The sequence below is a fragment of the Dinoponera quadriceps genome, unplaced genomic scaffold, assembly GCF_001313825.1.
Source record: "Dinoponera quadriceps isolate SergipeBrazil2010 unplaced genomic scaffold, ASM131382v1 scaffold1425, whole genome shotgun sequence".
In the NCBI taxonomy this organism is placed as follows: domain Eukaryota; kingdom Metazoa; phylum Arthropoda; class Insecta; order Hymenoptera; family Formicidae; genus Dinoponera; species Dinoponera quadriceps.
In genome coordinates this window covers 399,313-424,841 of record NW_014555679.1, presented here as the reverse complement: position 1 = coordinate 424,841, position 25,529 = coordinate 399,313, and the positions used below count along the sequence as shown (strand labels likewise).

The 25,529-nt window shown below is 46.8% G+C and overlaps 1 protein-coding gene across 2 annotated transcripts in view; it reads left to right on the top strand.

The window, feature by feature from the left end:
- LOC106745132 (RNA polymerase II elongation factor Ell) overlaps positions 1 to 25,529 on the top strand; it is a 106,711-nt gene that overhangs the window by 21,284 nt on the left and 59,898 nt on the right. For both annotated transcript variants that reach the window (XM_014620432.1, XM_014620431.1), the window contains exon 2: positions 12,168 to 12,215. In XM_014620432.1, the coding sequence (XP_014475918.1) occupies positions 12,168 to 12,215 (48 nt within the window). The remainder of the gene's footprint in view (positions 1 to 12,167; positions 12,216 to 25,529) is intronic.

Below are 25,529 nucleotides of genomic sequence, written 5' to 3'. Positions count from 1 at the left end.
ATCTGCTCTTTTAAGAAGGTAACATACGAATAATGGATCCCCGTTTGTCCGGTTCCCCCGTATTGCTACTCTCGTTCTCCCCATCCGCCCTCTTCCCTATCGCCCACGCGTGGCTTTTGTCCTCCATCCGCCCTCTTTCCCCCCTCTCTCTTCAGCCTCCTCGCACAGCTCCCGCATCGCCGCCGCTTCGTCTTCTCCACGAGGGAGACGCTTTTTCGTCGACCGAGAAGAGGAAAAGAAAGAAAGAGTGGAAAAAAGGCATCGTTCTCCAGCGGTACGGCGCATGCTCCATTGTATCCCGGGCTAACTGAGTTTGGTCTGTTAGTAATTCAATTGTCGTGGCTGCGGCTGGTAATTTAAATCAGCCCGCCACTGCCGTCGTCGGTGGAAGCCGCCACGGGGATCGCGTTATTAACTGTCGCGAATTGCGTCGCATTGTTGACTCCGTATCCCCATCCCCCACACGGGGCAACGCCGGCAATGGGGAAACGATCGCGCAAAGTCGCCCGCGAATTACGGAGACCGATTACGCGATTTTATTCGCCGTGTCGCTACCGCGAACGCCGTAAATTCCCGCTTTATCGCCAACCTCGATCGCCGGCCTCGCGAAAAACGCCGGCGATTTTGCAGCCAGTCGGCGAAAATCCGGACGCGTGCCGCTCCACCGAGGAGCGTCGCGAAGATCGTCGCGCGTATTTTCTCGGCCACGGATTTTCCGAAGAGAAAATTAAAAGCTCCGAATCAATCAATGTTTTCCGCGATCTTTGACAAGGAGGCCGTGTGCCTATTTTCGAAAATTAAGTGTCTCTCGACGATTGATCCTCGAGCCGAATCTCCGCTTGAGATCAAACCTGATTCGAGAATTAACTGAAGGATAAGAATTTCATACCGGCATGCTAGAGCGAAAATTGGATTTGTTGCGCGAGAATCAGGCGACAGGTTTCTCTCTCTCTCTCTCTCTCTTTCTACTTCTCTTCTTCTCTGTCTCGACTGACATATCTCTCTCGATTTGATGCCGCGATCGATCATAGAGTTGCCCCCCCCCCCCTCCCTCCTCTCCCAAGGAAGGAACAACGAGCTTCGTTAACGCGGTGTCGCGACGCCGGTTTTCAGGATCGATGCTCCTCCGCTCTCCTTTTCCACCCTCGTCTTTTTCATCCAGTCGAATTCTACCTAGCTAACCATCTACCTACCTACCTACCTATCTACTGTCTCTCATCAAGGACGAACGAGGCTTCGTGTCGCATCTTGTCGAACTACGAGGAAATAAAAATAAAATTCGCGCGCGTCGTGGGGAAAGCGACCGCTTCTTCGCGGAATTCTTTTTATTAAGTAAGGCATTAATAATACACTTTAAATATCGATAATACTTTTTTCCGCGGCATCGATGCGACGATAGGGAATGCGCGCAAATCTCTCTCTCTCTCTCTCTCTCTTCCCCTTCCCTCTCTCTCTTTCCTACCTTCGCCCTTTCGACACTCTGCTTTCTTACACGCGAAGCGAATTTAAACGGATTTGGTTGCGCGAAGAACAGTCCTTTCGCTGCGCTCGATCTGCCAATCGATTGGCGGTAACGATCGGCCACCGAGCAGGGGGCGAGAGGGCAGGGGGGGAGTTCAATTTCTTCTTTCCCTAAAGGCGGCGAGCGAAACCCGTTTGACATTTACAGACACGCGTAGTCGTCCCGATCCTGCCCCGCGGCCAGCCACGGCGGCTCATTGTGCGAGCGAGTCCGGAACGCCGATGACGTTTCGAACCGACGCCGCCGGGTAGATATTAATTCCCGGCGTGATTTATTGGAAGTAGCACTGGCGCAAGACGCGTCTCAAGCATCCCGCAATTACGTCTGATAGCCTTCGTGCGCTCGCTCGCTCTCTCGTACTCCGCGTCGGTAGTCTCTCCGCAGTCTCGTTTCAGGTATCAGGGCCTTCCGGTATATCTTCCTCAGGCGATATCATCGCTATGTGATTTTTCCCAAAACTGTAAACATCCTAATCCCGGATCGCCGCATTGAGACTTGAATAACGCGACTGTACTACCCGAGTCGACATTTTGGTCCTATATTAAGTCTACTTAGTTCTATATTCTTCATGTGGAGAAAATGGAAATAACTTTCAAGTTGTAGATCTAAATTTCTTTTGGGAATTTAGACTTCCCGGGGAGAAATTTTAATTCTTCATTAAGTCTTCAAGTGAAGAAAAGACGGAAATAACTTCCCATTTGTAGCATCAAATGAGCACGATAGAAAACCTTTGAAGACTTAATGAACGCAATTTAGAATTAAATTAGAGTCAGAGTAGGACTAAAATTTCGACTCCGGACGTAGTCAGATATATTTAACTAACGTAAATGGGTGCATGACTTTTTTTTTTAGAAGAATAGAACAAGTATTGTTTATAGCTAAGATTCTCGAGTGTTATTGACGCTGCTTCGCTAAATTTAATGGTACATGATGGAGGCAAGTTACTGAGAACGCCAATGTCGCAGACAAGAACGAAACGGAGAAACAATCGTTTGCTCATGCGTTTGTGGGTCAATTTGATATCCACGCGTTCACTTACGGGTTAAGATCGTCTTAAGTTGATCTCAAAATGCTCCATAACCAATTAAAATAAACCGTATAACATGTGAAGATGAACATCAAATGATGTTAAATGTAAGATCTGATTACAAATACCGTTCGAGATTTCGCTCGACTTCTCTGTCTCTCTTTTTCTCTCCGATTCCGGTTGTACTTTATTTCACTTCCTCGCACGGAAGATAAACATCCGACACGTGAAGGCCACTTTTCATTCATTCATCCGATCGTGAATCTCGGCATTTCCGCGAAACGGGCGTAATTTTCTCGCCGAGACCCGGCCGGCCGCCGAGGGAAAATAACATACGAGGCGTCGATGATGCGGACGTCGGGAATGGAAGCTACGAGAAAGTAGCAGCTTGTACGAATGCATTTCGAAAGGTACGTTCGAAAGTGACGACAGGCGGCGGTCGGGAGACCTAGAAACAATGCACGTTCGTTCGACCGGCGACGAATGAACGTACTTACGTACGTTCGTACGTACGTACGTACGAACAGCCAGAGTTCACTTATCGCGGCCACGCCTAATCGCTCTGATTACGACGGCGCTGTCTTGCGCCCCGGATCTTTAAAACCCGGTTCACGCTTGACGGTCGTCGTTCGCTGTGCAGACTGAGCGAGTACACGCTCGCGGATTGGCAATAATCGGGCGATCGACCGAACCTCCGATTTAGCTCCGAATAGTTCGGCTCTTTTAATATCCTGGGCGGGTTCAAGCTCGCGGAACTGTATGTTGCGCCGCTGACGCAATAAGTGCGGATCGATTATTATCCGTGAGTGTGCCCGTTAACCGATTCGTCTCTCTCTCTCTCTCTCTCTCTCTCTCTCTCTCTCTCTCTCTCTCTCTCTCTCTCAATATCTGCGCGTACTTCCCACTCGAGAAGTAATATTTCTTTCTGAATTCGATGCGCTTTTTTGATTGCCCAAATTATATATTGCTTGTAACATTCGCAGAGGGACGCATATCACTCGGGATAATTAAGAGATATCGCATCGATAATTATAACACATTGTTGCTTGAAAAATCTCGTGTTGTACCAGCTAAACGTTGCTGGCGACATATCACACTGTAACGAAATATTAAAATATCTCAGGACGATGTGTAATCAAATTCGGTCTTAATAAATTAAATTAATCATAATCATTTATCTCTTATTTAAATAAAATAAAATCACCAATACTAGACAATGGTGAAAATAAAAAGACAATGTGTCAAAATGAAGTAAATAGTTCAAATACCCTGTATATATTTTTCATTATATAAAATATAATATTTCTATATATTTGCACAATCGTAAGTTTAGAAATTAATATTAGATATGCCAGAGGAAGTATTCCATACTTCCGGTATCCGCAAGGCGATATACAACGCTCGAAGAAGAGAACAATTCCGACGGTATTTCCGCGACAGACGCCGTCCTGAAAAATTTCACCGACACACCGACATAATCGCCGCGCATTTTTACCTCGTCGGCCTCCGTGACCGTAGTTGTGAGATCCGGCGTCGGACCCGGATCTACGATCGGCTCGTCATGATCCGGGAGCGATCTACGAAGGCGTTTCAAAAGTCAGTCGATAGCGCTAATCGCACGCGTGTGCACCTCCACACGCGTATGCACGCGTGCACCGACGATCCGCAGGCGGCGATACCAACGAGTGTACACGCGTGTGCACATATACATGCACGTAAGGGAGGCAGAACAGCCTGGAGTTCGCCGCCCGAGAGAAAGTGAACCAGTTGGCGGCGTTGGCGAATTTCTCGTCGCGGCGAGGCGAATAAGCGTGGCGTGTTGCCTGCCTGCCCGTGCCTACCTGTTGCGAACCGGCAACCGTGCTCTCTCGTCGTCTCGGCGTGATTATGCCCGCACGGAGCGATTAATTGCGCCGACCGGCGAGCGATTTTTGGCGAACCGCCTTCCCTTTTCCGCGCCGGCGAGCAGCTCACCGTCGGCGCACGCCCGCTCCATTATTTTCGTTAAGCCCGGGAAACGAACGTCCGGCCGGACCTTTCGGAGTCGCGGGAGGCGGCTCCTGTGACTTCGCTCGATTGTACACCGATACTGGCGGAATCGATACTGGAAACGCTACTTCCAATACCTGCCAGCGTGAGCGTGACAGCGATAGACTTCCTTTCTCTAAGGATCTGATAAACTAGGGGGAGGTCGAAACCCGTAATTACGTAAGATTTCTTAATTTTTCGCCGCGAACGGGATTTCCCCCGTCTCTCCTGTTCTTTTCTTCCTTTTTTGTGACGGACTTGCGGCAGTGCTTTTTGAGAAAAATCGACCACGACGTGATCAGTCACGATCCGCACGACCCGCGTGGAAAACTTTGTGGGATCTTACTAGGATCCAGTCCGATTTCCTAAGATAATTATGGATTCTAATTGCGAAATCTACGCAGATTCTGGTTAAAAGTGTAATGTTTCACACATACGATTTTAAAAGTGGGAAATAAAGAAGAGATCCTACTTGATCATCATCAGCACTTTTCCCAAGATTGTTCTCGGTTTCCCCATTTTACGTTACAATTGAACGAAATATACGAAACACTTTAGATATTCACATTTTACAAATCTGCATAGACACGTGTTACCTACATGCTCTGTTAAGCACAGTAACATTAAAAATATAAACCCGTTTATTAACTTCCCACGGTAAAAAAAACCATTTTGTACTTATGTTAAAACTGGTATTTATTAAAATTTTTCTGTTACATTTTTATCACATCGTGTTTATATTATCTCAATATAATGTGTGTCGAGGCGATATTCAATATTCCGAGTCGAAATTTTAGTCCTAGTTTAAGTCTAATTTAGTTAAATATTGAAAGATCTTCTATTGTGCTTCTTTGGTGCTACAAGTGGGGAAGTTATTGCCGTTTTCTCCATTTGAAGACTTAACGTAGAATTTAACATTTCGACTCGGGATGCGTAAGTATTAAAATAACGCTAGACTTCAGTGTCGGTTAACATGTTATGGATATTAATTTTATGTTAATTTTTTACATAATATATTTACATAATAATATGTTACTTTTCAATATTCATCTTATGTTAAATAATACAAAAATTTGTATGAAACCGTTTGGGATATGTAAAATGTGTTAAATTTAAAACAAAATTGTTGACTGCGTCTAATCTGACATTTGGTCAAACTGTCTCTCGACTCTGGCAGTCGCACACGACAGAGCCCACAGCCAATCAGCATCGCGGAGAAAAGCTTCAGCCCATGTTTGGGATAAGAATGGGAATCTCAGTTGATATTGCAGGGGAATAACCGATTTTTGGACAACTTTAGGCATATTCTATGCCGGAATCTATGCTTTACATGGGAAAATCTGGAGAAATGTCTATGCGGGGATTTACGACGCGTCGGCGACGCACCGCCGCTCATCGATTTGCGGCGGTAAATAGTTCAACGGGCCGATGAGAACGATCGCAAAACTCGGTCGCTGGGCTCAGCGCGCATGTAGCATCATGCGGCGTGCACATAGTTGCGCGTTTAATTACTTAATTAGGCGGTTTCTTGCCGCGCTGCGTGTTGTTGTTACAGAGCGCCGTCCGTTCGCCGCGCGTCACGTATATACCGACCGGTAGCAACAGTAGCAGCAACCGCGGCCGCTCGGTTACGTGCATTCAGGGTTAACGAACCGAAAATGCATTCTTATTTTCCCGCCACGATTGCAAAGCTATTGCTAAACCGCGCCACCTCGGATCGCCCACTGCGCCCGCGTAATGCATACCCGAAAATTAGTTCAGAATTCAAAGTGGAGCGAAAGCGTTCGCGTGCCTCGCCTTCGCTCGCTCGCTCGCTCGTCGAAAGAAGGAAGAGCGCTGGAGAGGAAACTACGAATGAGAATCACGAACCGTCATAAAAGCGGGCGGTCGTGTCGTTGTAAGTCGAAAGCTATTCGCTACTCGACGAGGTCTCTCGTTGCAACCTTCGCGATTTCGAGCTGAAAAACGTTTTACGTACCCGGCAAGGAAACGCTTCGGCGCAAAAGTCGGCCGATTTTGCATCGCGTCCAGCAAAATCGCGTTTTTTTATTTTGCTTTGTGTATCGAAAGACGAGTAATATTCTTTCTGATAGATATATGCACGCGATAACTCGCGGTGGAAACTTCGTGTGCTAGCGCGCGCGTGTTTATTACTCGGTCACGCGAAAATTCGCGGTCGCCGCAATGAAAAAGAAAAAGAAGAACCCGCGAATTTTACATCGGAGATACGAGGAATGGAAATTTTCATCCACTCCGCACGTTTCTCGGGGAGAGGGAGGAGGAGAAGAACTTTTTTGCTTCTCTCTCTCTTTCTCTCTCTCTGCCTAATATAAATTTATTTTAACTAGAGCTTCATCTTTCTTTTTATATACATGCGATTTAAATTTATTTTCCTTTATATAGCTTATTTTTTCTTTGCGGCTTTACTTTTCCTTACTCTTTTTATTCTCGATTTATTATTTTGTTAATGTAACTTTCAATTCAATTGAATGCTATTTTTTTCGACCCTATCATGTTACTTGTCCTTGGAGGGTTTGTCCTAGGATAAAGTAAACGCTGTTCTCTCTCTCTCTCTCTCTCTCTCGTCACTCTTAACTCGAGAATATTCCGCGGACGTCCACGGAATACCAGAACAGGCCTTTTATGCGACACGGAATCGCGGGGTGCGATGCAGAACGCGTACGCGCCTTCTCGCACTTGCGCAACTGCATACGCGTGCACTTACGCACGCACGCGGGTTTCTTTCTTTTTCGTTCATTCCTGGACGCCCGCGCGATAACGAGTATTTTTTGAAGTCCTCGGGGCCGTCGATCTTTCCCCTGCTTTCCCGGTTGAGCCCTCTTTCGTCACTATCACATATCTCCTCGTTTCTCGCAATCGAGTCATTAGCGCGGCGCGCTCGTGATTAACACGTTGTTAGGAAGTAGTCAATGTCTCCATCAATGCTGAGCGAGTGAATTACAGCGGCGATAAGCGCTTGATAGCGACAAGCGGCATGATGAATGGGGAAAAACGCGAAAGGCGCGCTATCGAAGAGCGAAGAGGAAATCGGATTGACGCGGACGACGCGCCGTTCGCGATCGTTCGACGACGAAAATTCGGAGACTTATTTCGCCGGACACCCGACAGCGCGAAATCGATCGTCGCCGAGAGACGGCGACGAGACGAGACGGAGACACCGGGACACACGAAGGTGGAATTAACCGCGGATAAGGACGAAGGACGAAGACGCACGGTGCGGTGAGCTATTGTTAACGCGATAGGATCCCAGGCCGGAGATCCAATTTTGGTAGAAAGCGGGATAAAGGAACGCGCGCGCCGTCGGGGGTGAGCAGCGCGATGCGTAAGAGACGAGGGGAAGTCGGCGGCCGGGTTGTACCCAGGACGAAGAGTTATTGACCTGCCGCGCGACGGGTGGGTCCTTGTTCGGGAGAGACGGCTGGCGGCTGCTCGCAAGGACCTTTTTGAGGTTGTTTGTGTGACACGCGAGACTGTCGGGTTGTCATCAAAGTAGAACGTTGCGCGGCATAATGAGTCATCACCCTCTCTCGTTCTTCGATCGGTGGAATCATTCAGTTTTACGGAGTACACTCAGGGTTGTCACCTCAGTTTGCTCGTCCGTCCGGAGATCGGCAAAGGCTGGTCTCTCTAAAAGAAGAACGAAGTATATGTCAATAATAATAATATACGCACATCAAACTCTCGAAATATCTTTGATTTATTGTTATCAAGACGTCGCACTCACTGTTGCATTTGATATTACCTGAAATGTTGGTTCTGCTTTAAGTCTAATTTAGTTTTCTACATTAAGTTTTTTTCTTGTGTTCCTTTGGTGCCACAAATGGAGAAGTTATTGCCGTCTTTCCACTTGAAGACTTAACGTAGAATTACAATTTAGACTGTGGAAGTCTCTCTGGAGTCAACTCCCATTTGTAACATTGAAGGAGCACTTGTGCTTCTTCCGATGCTACAAGTAGGAACTTATTTCCATTTCCTCTCCTTGAAGACCCAATGTAGAATTTAAAATTCCGACTCGAGTACACATCCCGAGTCGAAATTTTAGTCTTACATTAAGTCTACTTAGTTCTACGTTAAGTTCAAGTGGAACGAACGCGAATAACTTTCCGTTTATAGCACTAAAAGAGCATTATTAATGCTTCTTTGATGCTACAAAAAGAATCTGGACCTTCCGGGGGGAGATTTGATATTCTACTTATTGCACTTAATTTTTATCGGTTACATTGCTATATTGGCCCGGATATTTTGTCTTTCTCCTGGAAACTCCGGGCGAAGGCCGGAGAGGTGACAACCCTGAGTACACTCGTGTATACGTTGTACACGTTGCGCTTCCAGTTGCTCATTTTACATTACAGCGATGTAAGCGTGAATTACGTTTGAATCTAAGCGCATTTCGTCGCCAATTTGATCCCTTTTTATTGATTGCGTTTCGAGTCTGCTGGTACTTTTCCGGAGGCGGTGGGGTCGAAATCGCGCACCCCGCGGCTTCAGACGTCCACCCTCGTCTCTCATTTACAACGAGCGTTGTAGGTACGCCACTCGTAGACTCGCGGACTAAATGAATTTAATCATCGGGCGGTAAACCCTCTTCCCTCATCCTTCCTTCCGCCTTCTCTCTCTCTCTCTCTCTCTCTCTCTCTCTCTCGCTCTCCTCTCGCGCGCGCCATCCTCCTCCCACTTCCGCCGCCGAGTTACCGAGGCCAACGACCCCCGCATCGGCGGCAGGGTGGCGACGACGAAATTTCACTTATACCACGCCGCGGGGGAGAAAGGTCCCCCTTTCAAAGGGAAACACTTTGTGCTCTTAACACTACGTGAACGCGCGCGCACGCGTGTGTGCAGTCGATGACTCCCGTTAATCCTAGATCGCGCATTCGGAGAGGTTCGTTAAAGAGCCCGGTCGGACAGCAGTCCTCCGTGCGTTTCAAATACTCCTCCGGGCATTGAGATCAAAACAGAATCTCGAGATCTAAATGTTCCCTTCGGGGGGTGCAGCCCGCGTATCGAGGCCGATAATGGACGAGATTAGTGTCGGGAAACAACGACGGTGACTCGAGGCGCGCTTTCGAATATCGAAATAACCGCATGCAGTTATTAGAATAATTAAAACTGTAATTGGATCCCTTTATTGAGTGAAAGCGAGCGCCAGGCGACGCTTGATTATTTCGTCGCGTTTACGTAACGTTGTGAAAATAATTGCCCGGCGTATTACACCGTCTCTCTCTCTCTCTCTTTTTCTCTTGTAGCGGTCCCGGGATCGCCGTCACACGACACTCCGTTTGTCATGCGAGCATGACAGAGTCGCCGCTCGTAAAATCCTCGGTCGCTGCCGTCGCCGCGGTTGTAATGGACTCTCCTCGACCGACGTGTCTAACGCCGCCGTCGCTTTTTCCGCGAGCCACCAAAGTGTAACCGCCGTCGCGCGCGTCGCTCCAAGTTCCCCGACGAGGAATTATCGTCGGCGGATCAGTGAAAGCACACGCGCCACGCACAACGCGTGTATATAGATTCAGAACACACGGTTCGTTTACGAGGCTCGCTTTACGCGCGATTTCTACGATTTTCCCGTGAGTCCGCCTGCCGTCGTTCGCACCCTTCGGCCGCCGTTAATTCGCGAGATGCGAACGTCCTTTTTTTCCCGACGGGAAGAAGTTCCGGAGAGAAATTTCCCGACAATGTCTCCTCTCTCATTCGCGATAATACGAGGACTGTTCGAATTTTTGCAGAGCCCCGGGAACAATTAGCAGTATTCAGTCTCCTTGATTTCTCGCGGCTACGGGAGGATAATCGGAGGAAGAGAGATAGAGAGAGAAGGAGGGAGAGAGAGAGGACAAAAGAGGCAAAAATACAATAATGCGTATAAATAGATTTAAGATAATAGTACCAATAGATTTACAATGTTAAGAACACGACTTATTAAAGTAATGCTCATCGAGTAAATTTTAGATTTATCGCTTGAAAGAAGTTACATGTAGACAATATATTTAAAGTAGTGAAAAGTACGGTAATGAGTATAAGTAAAGGACGGCAGAGGGGGAAAGAAAGTATACGGGAAATTACAGAGTGATGATTCTCGCGCGCGACTTACCTCCGTCAAGGGTCAATCTCGGCCGACCCGGCGCTCCCGAGTACAAACGCGATCTTCCGCGGCGCAATTAATTTTCTCGCGTGCCTCGCTCGCGCACGTTCGTCCCGTCCGCGAGTCGATGATGAGTGGAAACCGTGTAAAGTTCGCTCGCACGTACGACTAACGCGAACAAATACCTGTGCAGGAACAACACGAGATGCACGATCACCGCATGGCGAGTGCATCGCCGCGCAAACGATAACATTAGCCGAGCGCGGACGGACACGCGAATCTAATGTGAAACAAGATCGACGAGTGTACGGGAGGGTGGGAAGGAGGGAGGGAGGGGAGGAGGGCTGTATAAAAGCGAAACTCCGCGTTCTTTCTCCGCTTGTGTAGACACGAGTATTTGTTACACCGACGAGGGTCAGTCCTGCGGTCAGGTGAAAGAAAGCATTGCGGAGGAGAAAAGTACCGTCGATGAAGAGAGAAATTGTTAAAAAAAAAAATCCAACCTCTCGTGGGCGCGATGTTTTGTGATTTTTTCACAATTTCCTTCCGAAATTGCGTGGACGCGGCGCGTTTTTGTTTGTCAACCGTTTCTTTCAACAATCGTGCCCCGTGGGCGCGCGGCGATTTTCTATTTTTTCACAATTTCTCTTCTCTCCGCTGTCGGCGTCGGTACTTTCCTCCCTTGAAAAAAAGAAAGTCGCATTTCATCCGGGATATAACCCGACGCTCCCGTTTAACGTCGTATATCTATATCGTTCTGACTTCCGACGTCGGACAATGATCCGTCGTCGCGTTCCTCGCGTTCGGTCGTTCGCGCGGCGAGCGAAGCTCTTACCGGCGGACTTTCCCTTTTCGAGCGATCGCCAAGAGACAGAGGCGCGTGCGTAAAAGTTACACGCAAAATCGCGGCATAATGCGACTCTCGCGCCGGTTACGAGATCGCGAAAAAGACCGCGCCGCGTTTTACGATTTTAAGACCTCGCGCGTTCGCTCGCACAATCGCTCGCTTTTGTTTAATTCAAGTTGTCGCTCGAGGACTGAGTCGTGCGGGCGTTGGCATCGGCCATGCAATTACGCTCGGCCGTTTTCGTTCGAATTAACGATTGTAACGCCTCACGTGAATGAGCGCCAGCGGCGACTCGCCTTCGCGACGCGACTTCGCTTTTCGTCTTCCGGCCGGATATCTTATCGGTCCGGCAATAATTCGCGACGAGCGTTCCGCCGATGTTCCTTCGAGGTGCCATTACCATGGTATCTCCCCCGATAGTCGGCAAGTTCACCTCGTTGCGCAGTTCCGTGGCAAATAATGTAAAGGTCGAAGAGATGTCCAACGAGCGTAAAAATTGCAACACACACACACGTTCGCCCCGCGACTTTTCCGCGCGATAATTCTCCGTGCGTGCATGCTGAACAATGTCTCTTGATTTGATCTCTATTGTCCGCATGCAGGGAAATATATTAAATATTAACCCTTGACCCTTTCTTTGTTTCAGTATACGATCGACAAGAAACCAACCATCCAAGTCACGGGAAATGAAGGAGTGAGTGAAAACACATTTTTTCTTCTCTCTATATATTCTTATAGACACTGCGCTAAGCACGTTCTTCGACGAGCTTACACACGGAGGAAAGAAATTTTGCTGTAACAAATTGTTAGTTAATATAGTGTTAGTTAATATAGTGTTAGTTAGTTAATATAGTAGAGCAAAACAGTTTATTACGCGGAAAAAATAATTTGGCTATTGTAGCAGAATGTTGTTGCGACAGTGATGAAATTTAATTGGCGCTATTAAATTATTTTTTTACTCATATATCTTAATAAATATTTCTACCGTCCAAACAGATCTTTCTACCACCACCATATTAACGAACAATTTGCAATTCCAAAGGCAAAAATTTTTTTTTCCGTGCACGGAAAAAGGAATTAGCTCCCCACAGTTAAAGATTGGCTGTCTGCATAACACAACTAAAAATTTAATTTATTTGGCTAATTTTTGTGGTACTGATTTAATTTAACTAATTGTTGTGTGCCTTGTAATTTCAGCTCCTACAGCTAAAACATAGATTTGACAGCTAAATTTTAATTGTATTTAAGTTCCCATCTATCTTCAATTTTCGCAGCTAATTCCTCTTTTCTATGTACTAGATAAGTTAATTCTGACATAGCGCGTTATCGGTCGGTCACGTGGAATAGATTAAACGACTTAGTTAAGATACGATGAGGCGTTCGCGGAAACAGCTTATATCGTAAACGAGATTTCAAACTCGTTGTTTGAATATATTGTTTGAATATATTTCTCCGAGATACATGCGTTCCTAGAAAGAAAAGAAAGAAAAGAAAATTAGTAACACATATTTTCTCTCATTCTCTTATACAAATTCAAGCGTGTCATTTTTACACGTATAACATGAAAAAAATGTCACATTTGACCGAAGCCCTTTTAACATGTTTCTTGCCGTGTTAGTTACGTCATTTAAAATCGTGTTAAATTATATTTAATTATTAATATGTCCAATCGCATTAAACGATGTGATTTAAAACGGCGGGAAATGTGTGAGAGAAGCCTCAGCTCAAATAATACACATAAATTTGTAGTCTCGCGAATGAATCGTTCGTCAAAATTGTTAACCACGAAGCGTGTGTGAACACGTCCAATGAGCTCCTATGAATCACTAGTACCGATAACATAAATACACACAAGGATAATACACATCGAGAGGACGTTGACGACTTTTTCCGGCTGTAATAATCATCGCGAAACCGACGCGAGGTAATTATTTTCGTTATGTCCCACGTACGGCCGCGCGAATCGGTCTGTGCACATCCGTGATTCCCAGAAATTCTCCCATGGCCGAAATTGATCGCGGTAAAAGGATCCGCCGGATCTCGCCGTACGAAATCCTCGTGTAACGTCGCGGACGAGGGGGGAGGGGTGGCAGAACCGACGGAGCGGAGAACGGTGAAATTTTCTTTGAGAGAAAAAAAAGTGAGAGTAAGAGGACGAGCGAGCGCGAGAGAGAGCGAGAGAGAGCTTGCGCCTCTGCCGCCGTCGATTTCCTTAATTCACTCACGTAATCTGTTAATCACGTAGAATTATAATCGTTAATACCTTGGTTTACGCGAATTTCAACTTGCACAATAGAGAAAAAAATCACTCCTCGTATGTGTCACCCATCGTTACCTCTCGTATTATCATTTTTAATTAAAAAACAATATTTGAATCAACATCATACCGAGTCGAAATTTCAGTTCTACAAGTCTATTAAGTCTTTAGAGATCTTCTAGTGCGCTCCCTTCGATGCTGCAAATTACAGAAGCTATTTCCGTTTTCTCCACTTGAAGACTTAGTGTAGAACCAAGTAGATTTAATGTATGACTGAACTTTCGCCTCGGGATTCCATTTGGAGCAATATTTTCGCGCGATTCAGAACAAATGTATTTTGCGCATCTTATCTTTATTATCTCTCTATATTTCGCACACATCTACGTTAGATCCTTCTAAGATCGTAACCCGAGATCCAAGTCTTCTCGCGACGCTGTCATCGCCGTTGTCTCGACGTGGCGCATGTTTTGCGTTACACGCGAAAAAGATCTCGCGATCGAGAGCTCGATCTCTCGGCCGGCCGAGCGGTCGCAATGCGTGTACATGTATGCATGTGTTGTCACACACACACACACACACATACACACCGAAGGTTCCTCGGTGAAGGCGATCGAGGTCGTCTGAGCAAGGTTGTACACCATTTTCTCTCGCTGCCGTTCGGTCTCTCGCGAGCCCTCTTAGCCCTCCGTACACATACTTGCGTGTACGTGTACACGTCGAACAGATTTTCGTCGGTGCTGGAGAGGTATCGAAAAAACGTCACGCGGCCACATTTCTTTCGTACGAATGCGCACATCAGTGCTAGACTCGCCCCGTTAAATCTTTTCGTTAAGCCGTAATAGCGGCGCACACAGGTGCGTCAAACGGAAACGTTTGCCGCAAGTTAGTCAAATTGGACACGTTAAGAAACACGTCATACGCATCGATTATGTATACACGCTGATTATATATATGTTTCCGAGTTAGTTACACTCAGGCGTGCTTTAAAACTAACTCCGTTGAGTAAGTAAAAATTCTCTCTTCCTACGTTCGTTCGCGTGTCGACAATTTCAAGTGCAAACCGCTGCATTTCCACTTTATATTACCCGCGCTTAATTAGACACCGATTATCGATCGCGAGCCGAAGTCAAAGCCGACCGAAGAAGTCGATGAAGGCGACCCTTGTCTTTCTTTTTCCACTCGTTTTACAGAGACTCGACTGTCCCGATCGTATCGGCGCGTTAAGGCGGATTATTTGTCCTCGTTCGAAAAAACGGCCTTCGTACGCCCTGGCAATGTTGAAGAAGAGAGGAACGTCGTACGTAAAACGCTAAGCGGCCATATGCCACCGGCGTTCCTTAACGACAGCGGCCGATCGTTGATACAAAATCTCTCCTCCGTTGATCTCGGAGGTAATCGACCTCCTTCCCTCGTCCTTCGTCGGGCTTTTCTCCTCGCGCCGCGGCTATAGTCGTTCGCTCCTCACCTGTTTACTGCGTCGCGACACGGAGTTCCGATGAGGACGCGTGATGAACCTGTCGTGGACGTAACGAGACCGAGAAAAGGCTCTGATCTCCGTTGGCCGAACCTCGGAGATACCTTCATTTCGAAATTCTACTTCATCTCTCCGTGAGTTCTCCGACTGAATACTTAGCATGTGTAATTATCATTGGTAATCGATTCTGTGACGTTACCACGTCTTATTGAGTTACGTATGAAGTATCTAATTAATTTCATCTATAAACTTAGCTTTACGGCCGGTAAGGAGCTAATAACACGAAATAAGATGTACTCGTATGTGTATTTAAAATTATATTTATTAGTAACCGTGTCTTTAGTAAATTCATTTATATCACATAGTTTTTGTACGATCAATGGAAATCAGTGCGATATTAGTCCACATATTGTAATGGTAAATTTAAGGTGTCTTTTTTTTGCGGATTCTCGTTCTCAGTTTATGAATGATATATTTCGCGTCTCTATATCGGGGTGTCCACCAACCGGAAAAACCCAAAATTCCCATGAAATTTTTTCTACCTGGAATAGAAGTTGTACCTGGTCCTCGGGGAATACTGTGTCTCGGATGACCCGGGGAATTATTGTTGAAATCACGTTTTTACAAATTTTACCGTTGTTCTGGTCGGTGAAAATAATGAAGCTATTCACATATTTCCATTTATCATTTATCACTTTATTTCTAAGAACCTATCCGAGTCGAAAGACTGGTTCTACCATTAATCCTGTAAATTCCGTCAAACTTAAATGGAGAATTAATAGGGAAACTCGATATATTCTTTTACAGATTATTGTCTTTTGATGTTAGAGGTTCCTCCCGCGATTTTATTCTCAGATACACACAAACATGTTTATTTAAGAATTACTTAATATTCGATTATCTCAATAATCTACCTGCACTTGATCCTTCTTAGTTCTTAATTTCAATAACCAATGTGTTAATTGTGTAACAACTTATTTAATTGCGGATAGAGTATATTGCGATAAACAAATATTAAATCTAAGATTAATAGATAAATGAGTAAATGAAACGACAAACTTTTTTCTTCGACACTTTTGATACATAATGCACGTGAAATTATCCTGACAATTTAGTAATTTAATATTTTCATAATTTTTTTACTACTCTCTGTGGATTCGAAATTATTTCAAAACCATTGTCGTGATTTTTCGGCCACCGAATATGCTCGTCATTGATTAGCGAGCGACGACAGCTCAATTGACGGGAGGTGACTTTGTCTCTTTCATAGGTATCAATTGTTTTGATATTCCCGTACGTCGCATATTTGTCCGTGACCGCGTCATTATGTTCTGAGCCGATGAACGACGCACATACCGCGACGCGTGGCACGTGTGTCGGCGCGTGTTTACGATCTCCTGTGTCGGACAGCTGAAATATTTCGTTGGTTGAAATATCGGGCTCTTATTAACATCGCATTAACTAATATATTAATACTAATATATTAATACATGTTTCTACGATCGAATCATATTTTTATCGCGAGTGTCAATATCCTGTCCAACGAAGTAGCCAGGATCAGGATGCTAAATCAGAACGCCAGGACACGACCAGCAACGTATCTCCACGTGTGTCAAATGATTTATTATATAGAATGTTTTCGGTTTTAACAGACGTCCGGTGAAATCACCAAGAATAAGAAAATATACCGAGTCGAATTTAGAAACTATTTTCGGAGATCAGTATTCGTAGATCCTGTTATTGTATGATAATTATAGTTTTACGAATCTCTAATTACTTGTCAACTTGTAATATTTATTTCATACAACATGAAATATCGTTCTAAAAAGCCGAGTAATGTTGCCGTGAATATAAATCTACAATTAATTATGCTTTTAATCACAGATCGTAAATAATTCACAGCTACAAATATTCACAAATGCTGAGATTTGTTTCTGTAATAATGTTTCTTGAAACACGAGTCTCACGATGAATCTGCCAATGTTTTTCTTTCTCCACTTCCGTTTAACCTTGTTATTCTGCCGAATCCAAATTTAAATTTTTGTTGATGTTTATACAACTGCTCTCTTTGGCTCTGCAACTTCTTTCAACTTACTTTTTAAAAAAAAAAAACGTGAAATAAATTTACACGTAAAAATACGTTTTTAAAAATTTGCATCCAAACGTGCTGCATTTATTTTACATAGAAATTCGCGAGAAAATGCCGGAAAAAATCCGCGAGTTGTCGGGGAATTCTTTTCCTCGCCGTCCACGTAGATATCCTGGATATCGCAATCAATTCTTACGATCACAAAGATTTACCAACGAGATCTCCCGCGAGTTTGCCAGCTGGGAAGTACTGAGACGGTATGAATAATCGTGCTTAATCGATGTTTTCGAAATTTTTCGGGAAATCCGCATTACCGTCACCTTGAAAGAAAAAAGAAACGGCATCTTGCGGTTATCGTTTTCCGGATAATCAGCGAAAAATTCCTTTTCCCTCTGACTTATCCATTCATACTGACCCATTGTTATCCGCGATTATCCATTCACCGTGATCATTTGACCGTTCAAAGGTACTGTCCGCGCTATTCACTCTGACCTTTGACAAGCTCACGTTGTGTTAAAGATCCTGAAGATCGATGCGTCTGCGATGACCTTTGCGCGACCAGCGTGATAACGCCTTAGGCTTTAAAATAAGTCCCAAACCCGATATCGAAGCCTGGAATACGTATTCTTTAAGGACGACTTTCGTCACACGAAAGCGCGAGCTCGCCGCGACTTCTCGAAGAGTAGGATTACTGACGTCATTGAAAGTTGCGTACGGAGTTTAGCACCATTCCTCCTGTCTAATAATGTCCTAAAGCCGATTTCTCAGAACGTTGGATTGAATTCTCTTTCTCTCCTCCTCTCTCGTCCTCTCCCTGATGAAAACGCCGAGACAGAGAGAGAAGGGAGTAATCGTAGTCGGAAGTCGTCCGACTCGCAATTTCTCTCATCCGTCCCAATTTTTCAATTCTCAATACCGAGTTCGGCTCACGCACATCTATCGATCGGCACGAATTCAACGAGTCGCAAAATCCCCCCTTATTTCCCGACGACACGGACCACGTTGCCGGGGAAAGTCCGCCCGGCACTGTCCCGAAGCACACCAGGGTTAACTCGTAGTACCTCCTCCGCCGTGTTCCTTTTTTTCCTTTTTCGATCTTTCACGTTCGTTCCGGCGCGCCACCAGGAGCGTAGCGATTATTCCAGTATAATTTGCCGTTTAGCGGACGTCCTTGCCGCGGCTGACGTATCCAGGTAGAGAACCGATCTCTGCTCGCGCGCCTTCTCTATAACACATCCATCTGGATCGTGCTGCAAAGCGCTTGTATCGCGCACGTGTGTATACATGTGTGTATGGCATGTCCGTGCGTAATGCGCGATTTCATGTGTAGCAACAATGCTCGGCACGATCGGGCACGATACGTGTGTGACAATCGGCCGGGCCTCCTCCTCGTATGCAGAAATACGACTTTGACACGTATAAAGCCGCCACGTCGTTCCTCTTTTTCTCTCTCTCTCTCTCTCTCTCTCTCTCTCTCTGTCTGTCTCTCTCCTACTCTATCTAGCCATCTATCGCTATCCTTCGATCGTGGATTTTTCTTCTCGCTCTCGCCTCCTCGTGTAATTTTATCATGAACGCGGAGAGTCTCTGTGGTTCGTACGAGACACGATTTAGCGATAGCTGCTACTTTTTTTTTTTTCACGGAGATTTGTGTGCGTCAGTTGGTTCATGCGCGCGCACGCGTTACCGTGATCGTTGTATGTGTGTGCACACGCGCGCGCGCGCACGTGGTTGCTAACGTGTGCGTGCGAGCGCTCGCCTTCACATTGTTGCCTTTCACTCGGTTTCTTAGAGCGACCGCTTGTATATAGGTTTTACCCGGGAACGGCGCGTTATTGCCACCATTACGGAAAGGCCTCGGCGGGTTTTCGGAGACGGAGGAAGGGCGTTCCGGAAAATTGTCGATCGCGCGTATCTGACACTTTGGCACATCCGGGAAACGCGCTTCCGTCGATAACTCCGTGGTTTGCTGTGCGGTTCGCCAAAGGAAAATTAAAAAAAAAAAAAGGGAGGAAAAAGCGTACCTTTATGTCCGATTCAATTTCGGAGTATTTTCACGGAAGGATTACATTTACATGATAACGCGGTTTCCGTTACTCCTCGGTTTACAGGTTAAAATCAGCGTTCTTTTTTAAGCTTGCAAATTTAAGCGCCACGTTTATCGCGGGAAGCGGGAGTCCGCGCGAACGAAGAAAAAACGGTCCTCCCGAGGCGATTCCCCAGAGCGATTGCGAACGCCACCACACGAATTTCGCGAAGTCGCTTTCGTGATCGACGGCCGATCGATCGTCGGGGCGCGCTCGATCCGGTCATGGGTGATTTTGTAAACTTTGTTTTCACCGATTGCACAAGTACGCGCGGACGGCGGCGTGAGTCAATTCTTATTACGTTATGCGCGTAGCAAAAAGACCAAAAAAAAGAAAAGAACACTGGGAATGATCGATCTGTACGACGTGAAACGCGCGACTCTTGCCGCATTGCCCCCTTCCCCCTCTCTACCCCACCCTTGTCCGCCGCGATATCACCGGGAACGCGAGCGGGATCGCGTCGAATCGACGATGGAAAAAGTCGATAAACGTCGAATTGCGACACGAAAAATCCACATCGTCCGCGAGAAAGATACGGCCCGCCGCATGTAAAAGTAAAACTCGGGCGGCCGCATTTAGCGTTAAGTACGCGCGCGTCGTGTTATCGTTCGTCGAGCGACGCTCGGCTCCGTTTCGCAAGTTTTTTTTTTTCCGAGTTCACTTTTGAAAGGCTCCTCTCCGGCGACGGAGGACGCGATCGAACGACGCTGTCCTTCAGGGACGAATCGCCAGGCGGAAGTTCTCGGCGGTGTCGTCGTCTCACATTGTCTTCGCCACGGTAAACGTTTCCTCCTTGAGCCGTTTGCAACATGGACGCGTCCGTGCGCGCACGTAATACGTAACCGCGTTCATACACACACACACACGCACACACATGTGCATGGTATTTACGCACACGGGCCCCCTTTGCCGGCTAAAGGCGGTATTCCATCGCGCGGTCAGTCGCGACTGACACGAAACGTCGCGCTGCCGTAACAGTTACTTTTACGCGTGACCCACTTGCCATTCCAGCAGTCGAATCTAAGCACACCACCACCGGCGAAGTGGGTCGCCCTGAAACCGTCGGGCGTGTACGAGGCAACCCTAAAACGAAGGTCGTCTGCTCACTCTCCGCGGAAGGTCGAGTGTGATCCTCGCGGTAGAGCGGTAGGTCTCCCGGTGGTCGATTTTTCCGCGGCGGTAAAAGCGACCCGAGCCAACCTCTTGTTATTATTTTACCATTATATATATACTATTTCTCTTAACGAGCTCAAATTAAAATTCCATTAAGGTTCGCCGTCTGAAATTCGACCATTCGATGGTTAAAGCCAAACGTTCATAGGCAACATCCCCTTTTTTCCAACTAGACTTTGTACCCAATTTTGATATCAAATTAAAGTATTCGTTACACAAGTTGATTGTAAATAATATATATTTATTAAAGTGTAACGACTTGCCGTTCCAGAGAAAACGGGCTCCAGGGACTTCAATCCCGACAGATGGCGATTATTTTATACGTCGGGATTGAAAGTTGCGGGGCCCACTTTCTCTGGAACGGTGAATACTTACATCTTAAGACATATATATTTGCGATCTGGGCGGCGAATACTTCAGTCTAATACCAAAATTGAGTACAAAATTGAGTGGGGAAGAATGGGAAGAACGTCTTAGCGAAACTCTTTTCTCTACTTAGCTCCCGAAGATGTAATTCGCGAGAATCCCTGCCACGCGTCGCTCGTAACTCGAGGATCATCGACGCCTTGACGTTCCGGTTGAAAGAAAAATCAACCCGAAATGCGAGCGTTCTGCGCACGGGATATCGGTATTTGACGCGTATTTATAACACTTTTACGAGCACGCCGCGAGTTCGGCGTTGTAACGCTGCTTATAAGCAGCGACGCCAATTCGTGCCCGGAATATATTAAACGCCATCGAAGTCTGCGTCCGTACATTCCCGTGTGTATGTGCGCGCGCTGTTACAGTTTAGGAATGCCGTTGAACGATATCGTATTAAAAATCGCTCAGCCTGAGCGCGAGCCTCGAGTAGATCATCATCGTGCTACCGTGCGCGCCGAATATGCGGATCGTCGGCGTTGATGTTAAAACGACGAGACGAGGACACAATTGCCTTCGTGGGTGACCTTTACTCGCTGATACACAGGCTCTTGCTACGTCGATATGTGTCACGGCATACGCGTGCGTACGCACACACGATGCGACACAGTGCGTCGGTTAATTTCAATGATCGCGCAAAATCGAGTATCGCGACGACGACTCGAAAGCAGAACGTGAGCAGAACTCTTNTTTGGGGGGGGGGGGGGGGAGAAAAGGGAAGGATCCTTTTGTTAGCGGGCGTTTAAAAGCCGCGGATTTACATTTCGCTTAGCACTCGAGACGACGGAATGCAAAAACGCCGCGGTTGCATTTATATTCGAGGTAAAAACAGGTTGAAAACATCGCGCAACGGTGTCGCAACGAGGCGGCAATAAAAACGCAATAATGAAACGGAGATATGACAACGACGCAATATACTTATACCGAGTGGCAGTGGGTGCATTTAATTGGAAGATTTCGGCGGCGGAGCTGCGATACAAGGCTCTCTCGTAGTGCGTGAATGTGTCTAATAGATCGAATTCGTTATCTGCATCTATGTATACGCGTTATATATATTTAACCTGCGCGACGTACGCGCCACTTTGCAGATAAATGCGTTTTATTTATAGCTAAACGTAACAGAGGGATCGACACGGGTTCTTTTTCCTTTTGTATCGGAATACGCGAGTCTACAATTAGAGGCGGAGCGGCACCCCATCCCGCCCCACGGTTTCTCTCGGGATAATGCGTAAACGTTAACGAGGCGGATGGAAAATGCGAGCGTCAAATGCGGGACACGCGTATGTACAGGGTGACCCGTCGACTGATTTGCCAACTCGTCTCGAGAGATTCATTCGTCGAGACATCCGATCGCTCACTCGGTTGAAGAAAAAAGGAAAAAAAACTTATCGTCCAGGAGAAATCGACTCTGCACGAATTACAAATGCGAAGAGAATCGTTCGATACAGAGAGAGAGAGAGAGAGAGTGAGTGAGTGAGTGAGTGAAGGAGCGGCTGCGTCGGTGGTTCTGGGACGCCGAGTATAGGTGTGTATCTCTTTATCGTCGCGGCCTTGCGCGTATGTAGGCGAACGCGCCGATATATTATGCGGGTGTGTTACGCTTTTCGGCATTTTTTTTTTCATTTTCCCTCGTTTGCGCCCGTTCATTCACGTAGCGTTACGTCCGCCCGCTCGCGAGAGAGAGAGAGAGAGAGAGATATACAGTGGTCTGTGTTACGCGCGCGCGCGCGATTACGCATTAACGCGTTCCGCATGCGATTGTTCCAGAAAAAGAGACAACGGTGTTCGCGATTCGGAGCTCCCGTGGCTCCCGCGACGAGAGAATCAAATCGCTCGCTCGCTTTTTCTCTTTATCTCCCTCCTCGTCACGTCCAAGGGCGATCCGTTATCGCCGTCTTACTCCCGCATCGCAGCGCAACTGATAAGACAGACCGCGCGGATAACCTGCGAGCACTACAGCGTACGTGGTTTATTATATTTATTATTTGCTGCGCTCTCGTCGGAGAGAGAGGGAGAGAGAGGGAGAGAGAGGGAGAGAGAGAGAGAGAGTTATCGATTATTTATTGCAAACGCTGCATTGCGCGATCTCGAGAAACGCACCGAGCGGCCTCCTCTCTTATCTCGGTTATTATGTCCGAATAAATACCGCGACGCCCGCGACGCCGGACGAACCGAGGCGGAGGGCGATAGGAGGGGGACTCAATTGGTCAACGGAGAAATAATATTTTTCAGCCTGGAGTAACGCGAGGTGTCCGGCGAAACTGGTTCCAAAGACCTTTTTGCCGGGCTTGGCTTCCTTCTTCTCGCCTCGCCTCTCGTCTGCCGCACCTCTCGCCGCGCCGTCGACATCGGCGAAACGCGGCAGCCGTTTCACGAAGCCGGCCTCGAGAAGGAAATCGAGCCCGTTAAAAATCCTCCCCGTGATAGACGACGCTAGCCGGATTAGCTGATTCTGGTCCCGCGGGCGCGTCCACATCGGGGTCCCGAGGTTAATGCGAGACCGGGCCACGCGAGTTGCGACACATATTTCAGACTTTGGTCTCCGGTGTCTCTCCTTGAAATTCTTCTCTTCGAAAAGAAGACGAGAACACCAGTCGAAGCGTATTTTTATAATTTGAATCATGCAATTCGCATAATTTTGTAACTCGAATAGGAGACGATATAATTTTTTCATTACGGCGAGACAACGAAGGTGATATTTCTCCAACATGGAACTGTGTCACGAAGGTCGTATCTCCCGTGCGAATGTTTCGCAAATGTGTTGTATTTATCGACGGATTAATCGTACGGGTAATTGCGAATTTCTTCGCGAGCGATTCCGCGCGATATTATATCGAAACTCTCGTCCGTGCGTGCGCTTTTTTACAGCGGCTCTTCGAATTCGGAACGGCGCCGCGCTCTTGCCGCCCGTATTTATATATAGGACTCGGCCGCGTGACGAGGGACGGTTACACGCGACGCGAGGCGAAGGATCTTAAACCTGCAAAACTGGATTCCCCTCCGTCCGTGTGTGATGTATACATCGAAAATTACCGACTCGCTCTCTCGCGCGCGCGCTCGCTCGCGCAAGGAGATATCATCACGAGCCGTGCCGCACCGCATCGCGCGAATTCGTGCGTTACTCGCGGCTTAATCGCCTGGCGCAATTTCACTCCCGGTCTTTCTCCTCCTCGATCTTACGCGTCGATCGACGATCACTCGCTTCCCTCCCTCGTCCTTCGCCCCGATCCTCGGAGCCCACTCGCCGCATTGTGTCCCGACACGTGTCTCTTATCGTTCTGCGATCGTGAACAAAAGCAACGTTGATTTTGCAATTAATATCGATGTCGCGCTAATGCCACGTCTTTATCGCCTTGATATCGCGGGAGGAATGTCGAATGCGTCGGATGCATTCGGGCCGACTTGACGTGCAGCGATTGGTGTGATGGGTTGGTACATTGAATAGTAATTATGGTATTTTAATTATACCCTCGGAGTCGCAATTTCTGCAACTTTCCTTTAATTTTCCTTATTCAACGCGAAGACACGCGCTCAGGACGCGGCAGCTCGACGACGACGATGAAGAAGAGATCACCGCGCGTAGGGATGCTGCGCGCGTCGATTTGAAACCTCGTTTCGCGCGCACGACTCTCGCCGGGCGAACTCTCGCGCCTGACGGCCGATAATTATAGGTAGTATAATTAGCAATTTATACCCCGGTACTCGGGAGTTTTATGTAGGAAACAGTGGTCTGGCTCGCGCAGGAACGAAGAAACGGCCGCAACGCGCGCGCGCGCGCGCACGTAACGGTACATTTTTATTCTGCCGCTTAAAAATATACTCGCGTATTCTGCACGATGTACTTCGATAATATATTTTAAGCCCCGTAACACTGCGTCGGATTAACCCTTTGCACTCCGCTGTCGCCGTAGCGGCGACATGGTTGTTTTGCTGCCTCGGCACTTTAAGAAATTTTAAGTCCTAAAATTTATGTTTTTCTTTTATAATATAAGTTAGAATATGTTTTGTTATAAAATAGCTAAGAAATAAAAATTTTGTTTTATTGAAACGACTCTATTTTTCTTCTACATCATAGGTATGTACTTGGAACTAATAGCCTCTATGCATTACTAGGCTGGAGTGCAAAGGGTTAAAGAGCTCGAACTCTCGTGCGCGAGAACGACGAGTCCCTCGAACTCGGCCGATCGAGGAGAGTGCTGCTGCATCGCATGAAACGAGTGTGTGTTTCTCTCTCTCTCTCTCTCTTTTCCTCGGTGTGTGCGTGCATGTGTGTGTGTATACCCTCGCGATTACCAACGCGTATCGAGCGTGGTGTTTTACTCTAACCCAGGAAAAGAAAATCAAAGCGCGGTTATGCTATTATTGAAAGAAAATATACGTAAGATCTCTCGGGCTTGCATTTTATCGATAATCCAAGCTGAAGTCCCATTCTCTCAGAGCGGTGTGTTAACCGTGAGAATAACACACGGAAAACGCTCAGTTCCTGTTATTTCCATAACAGGGACCAG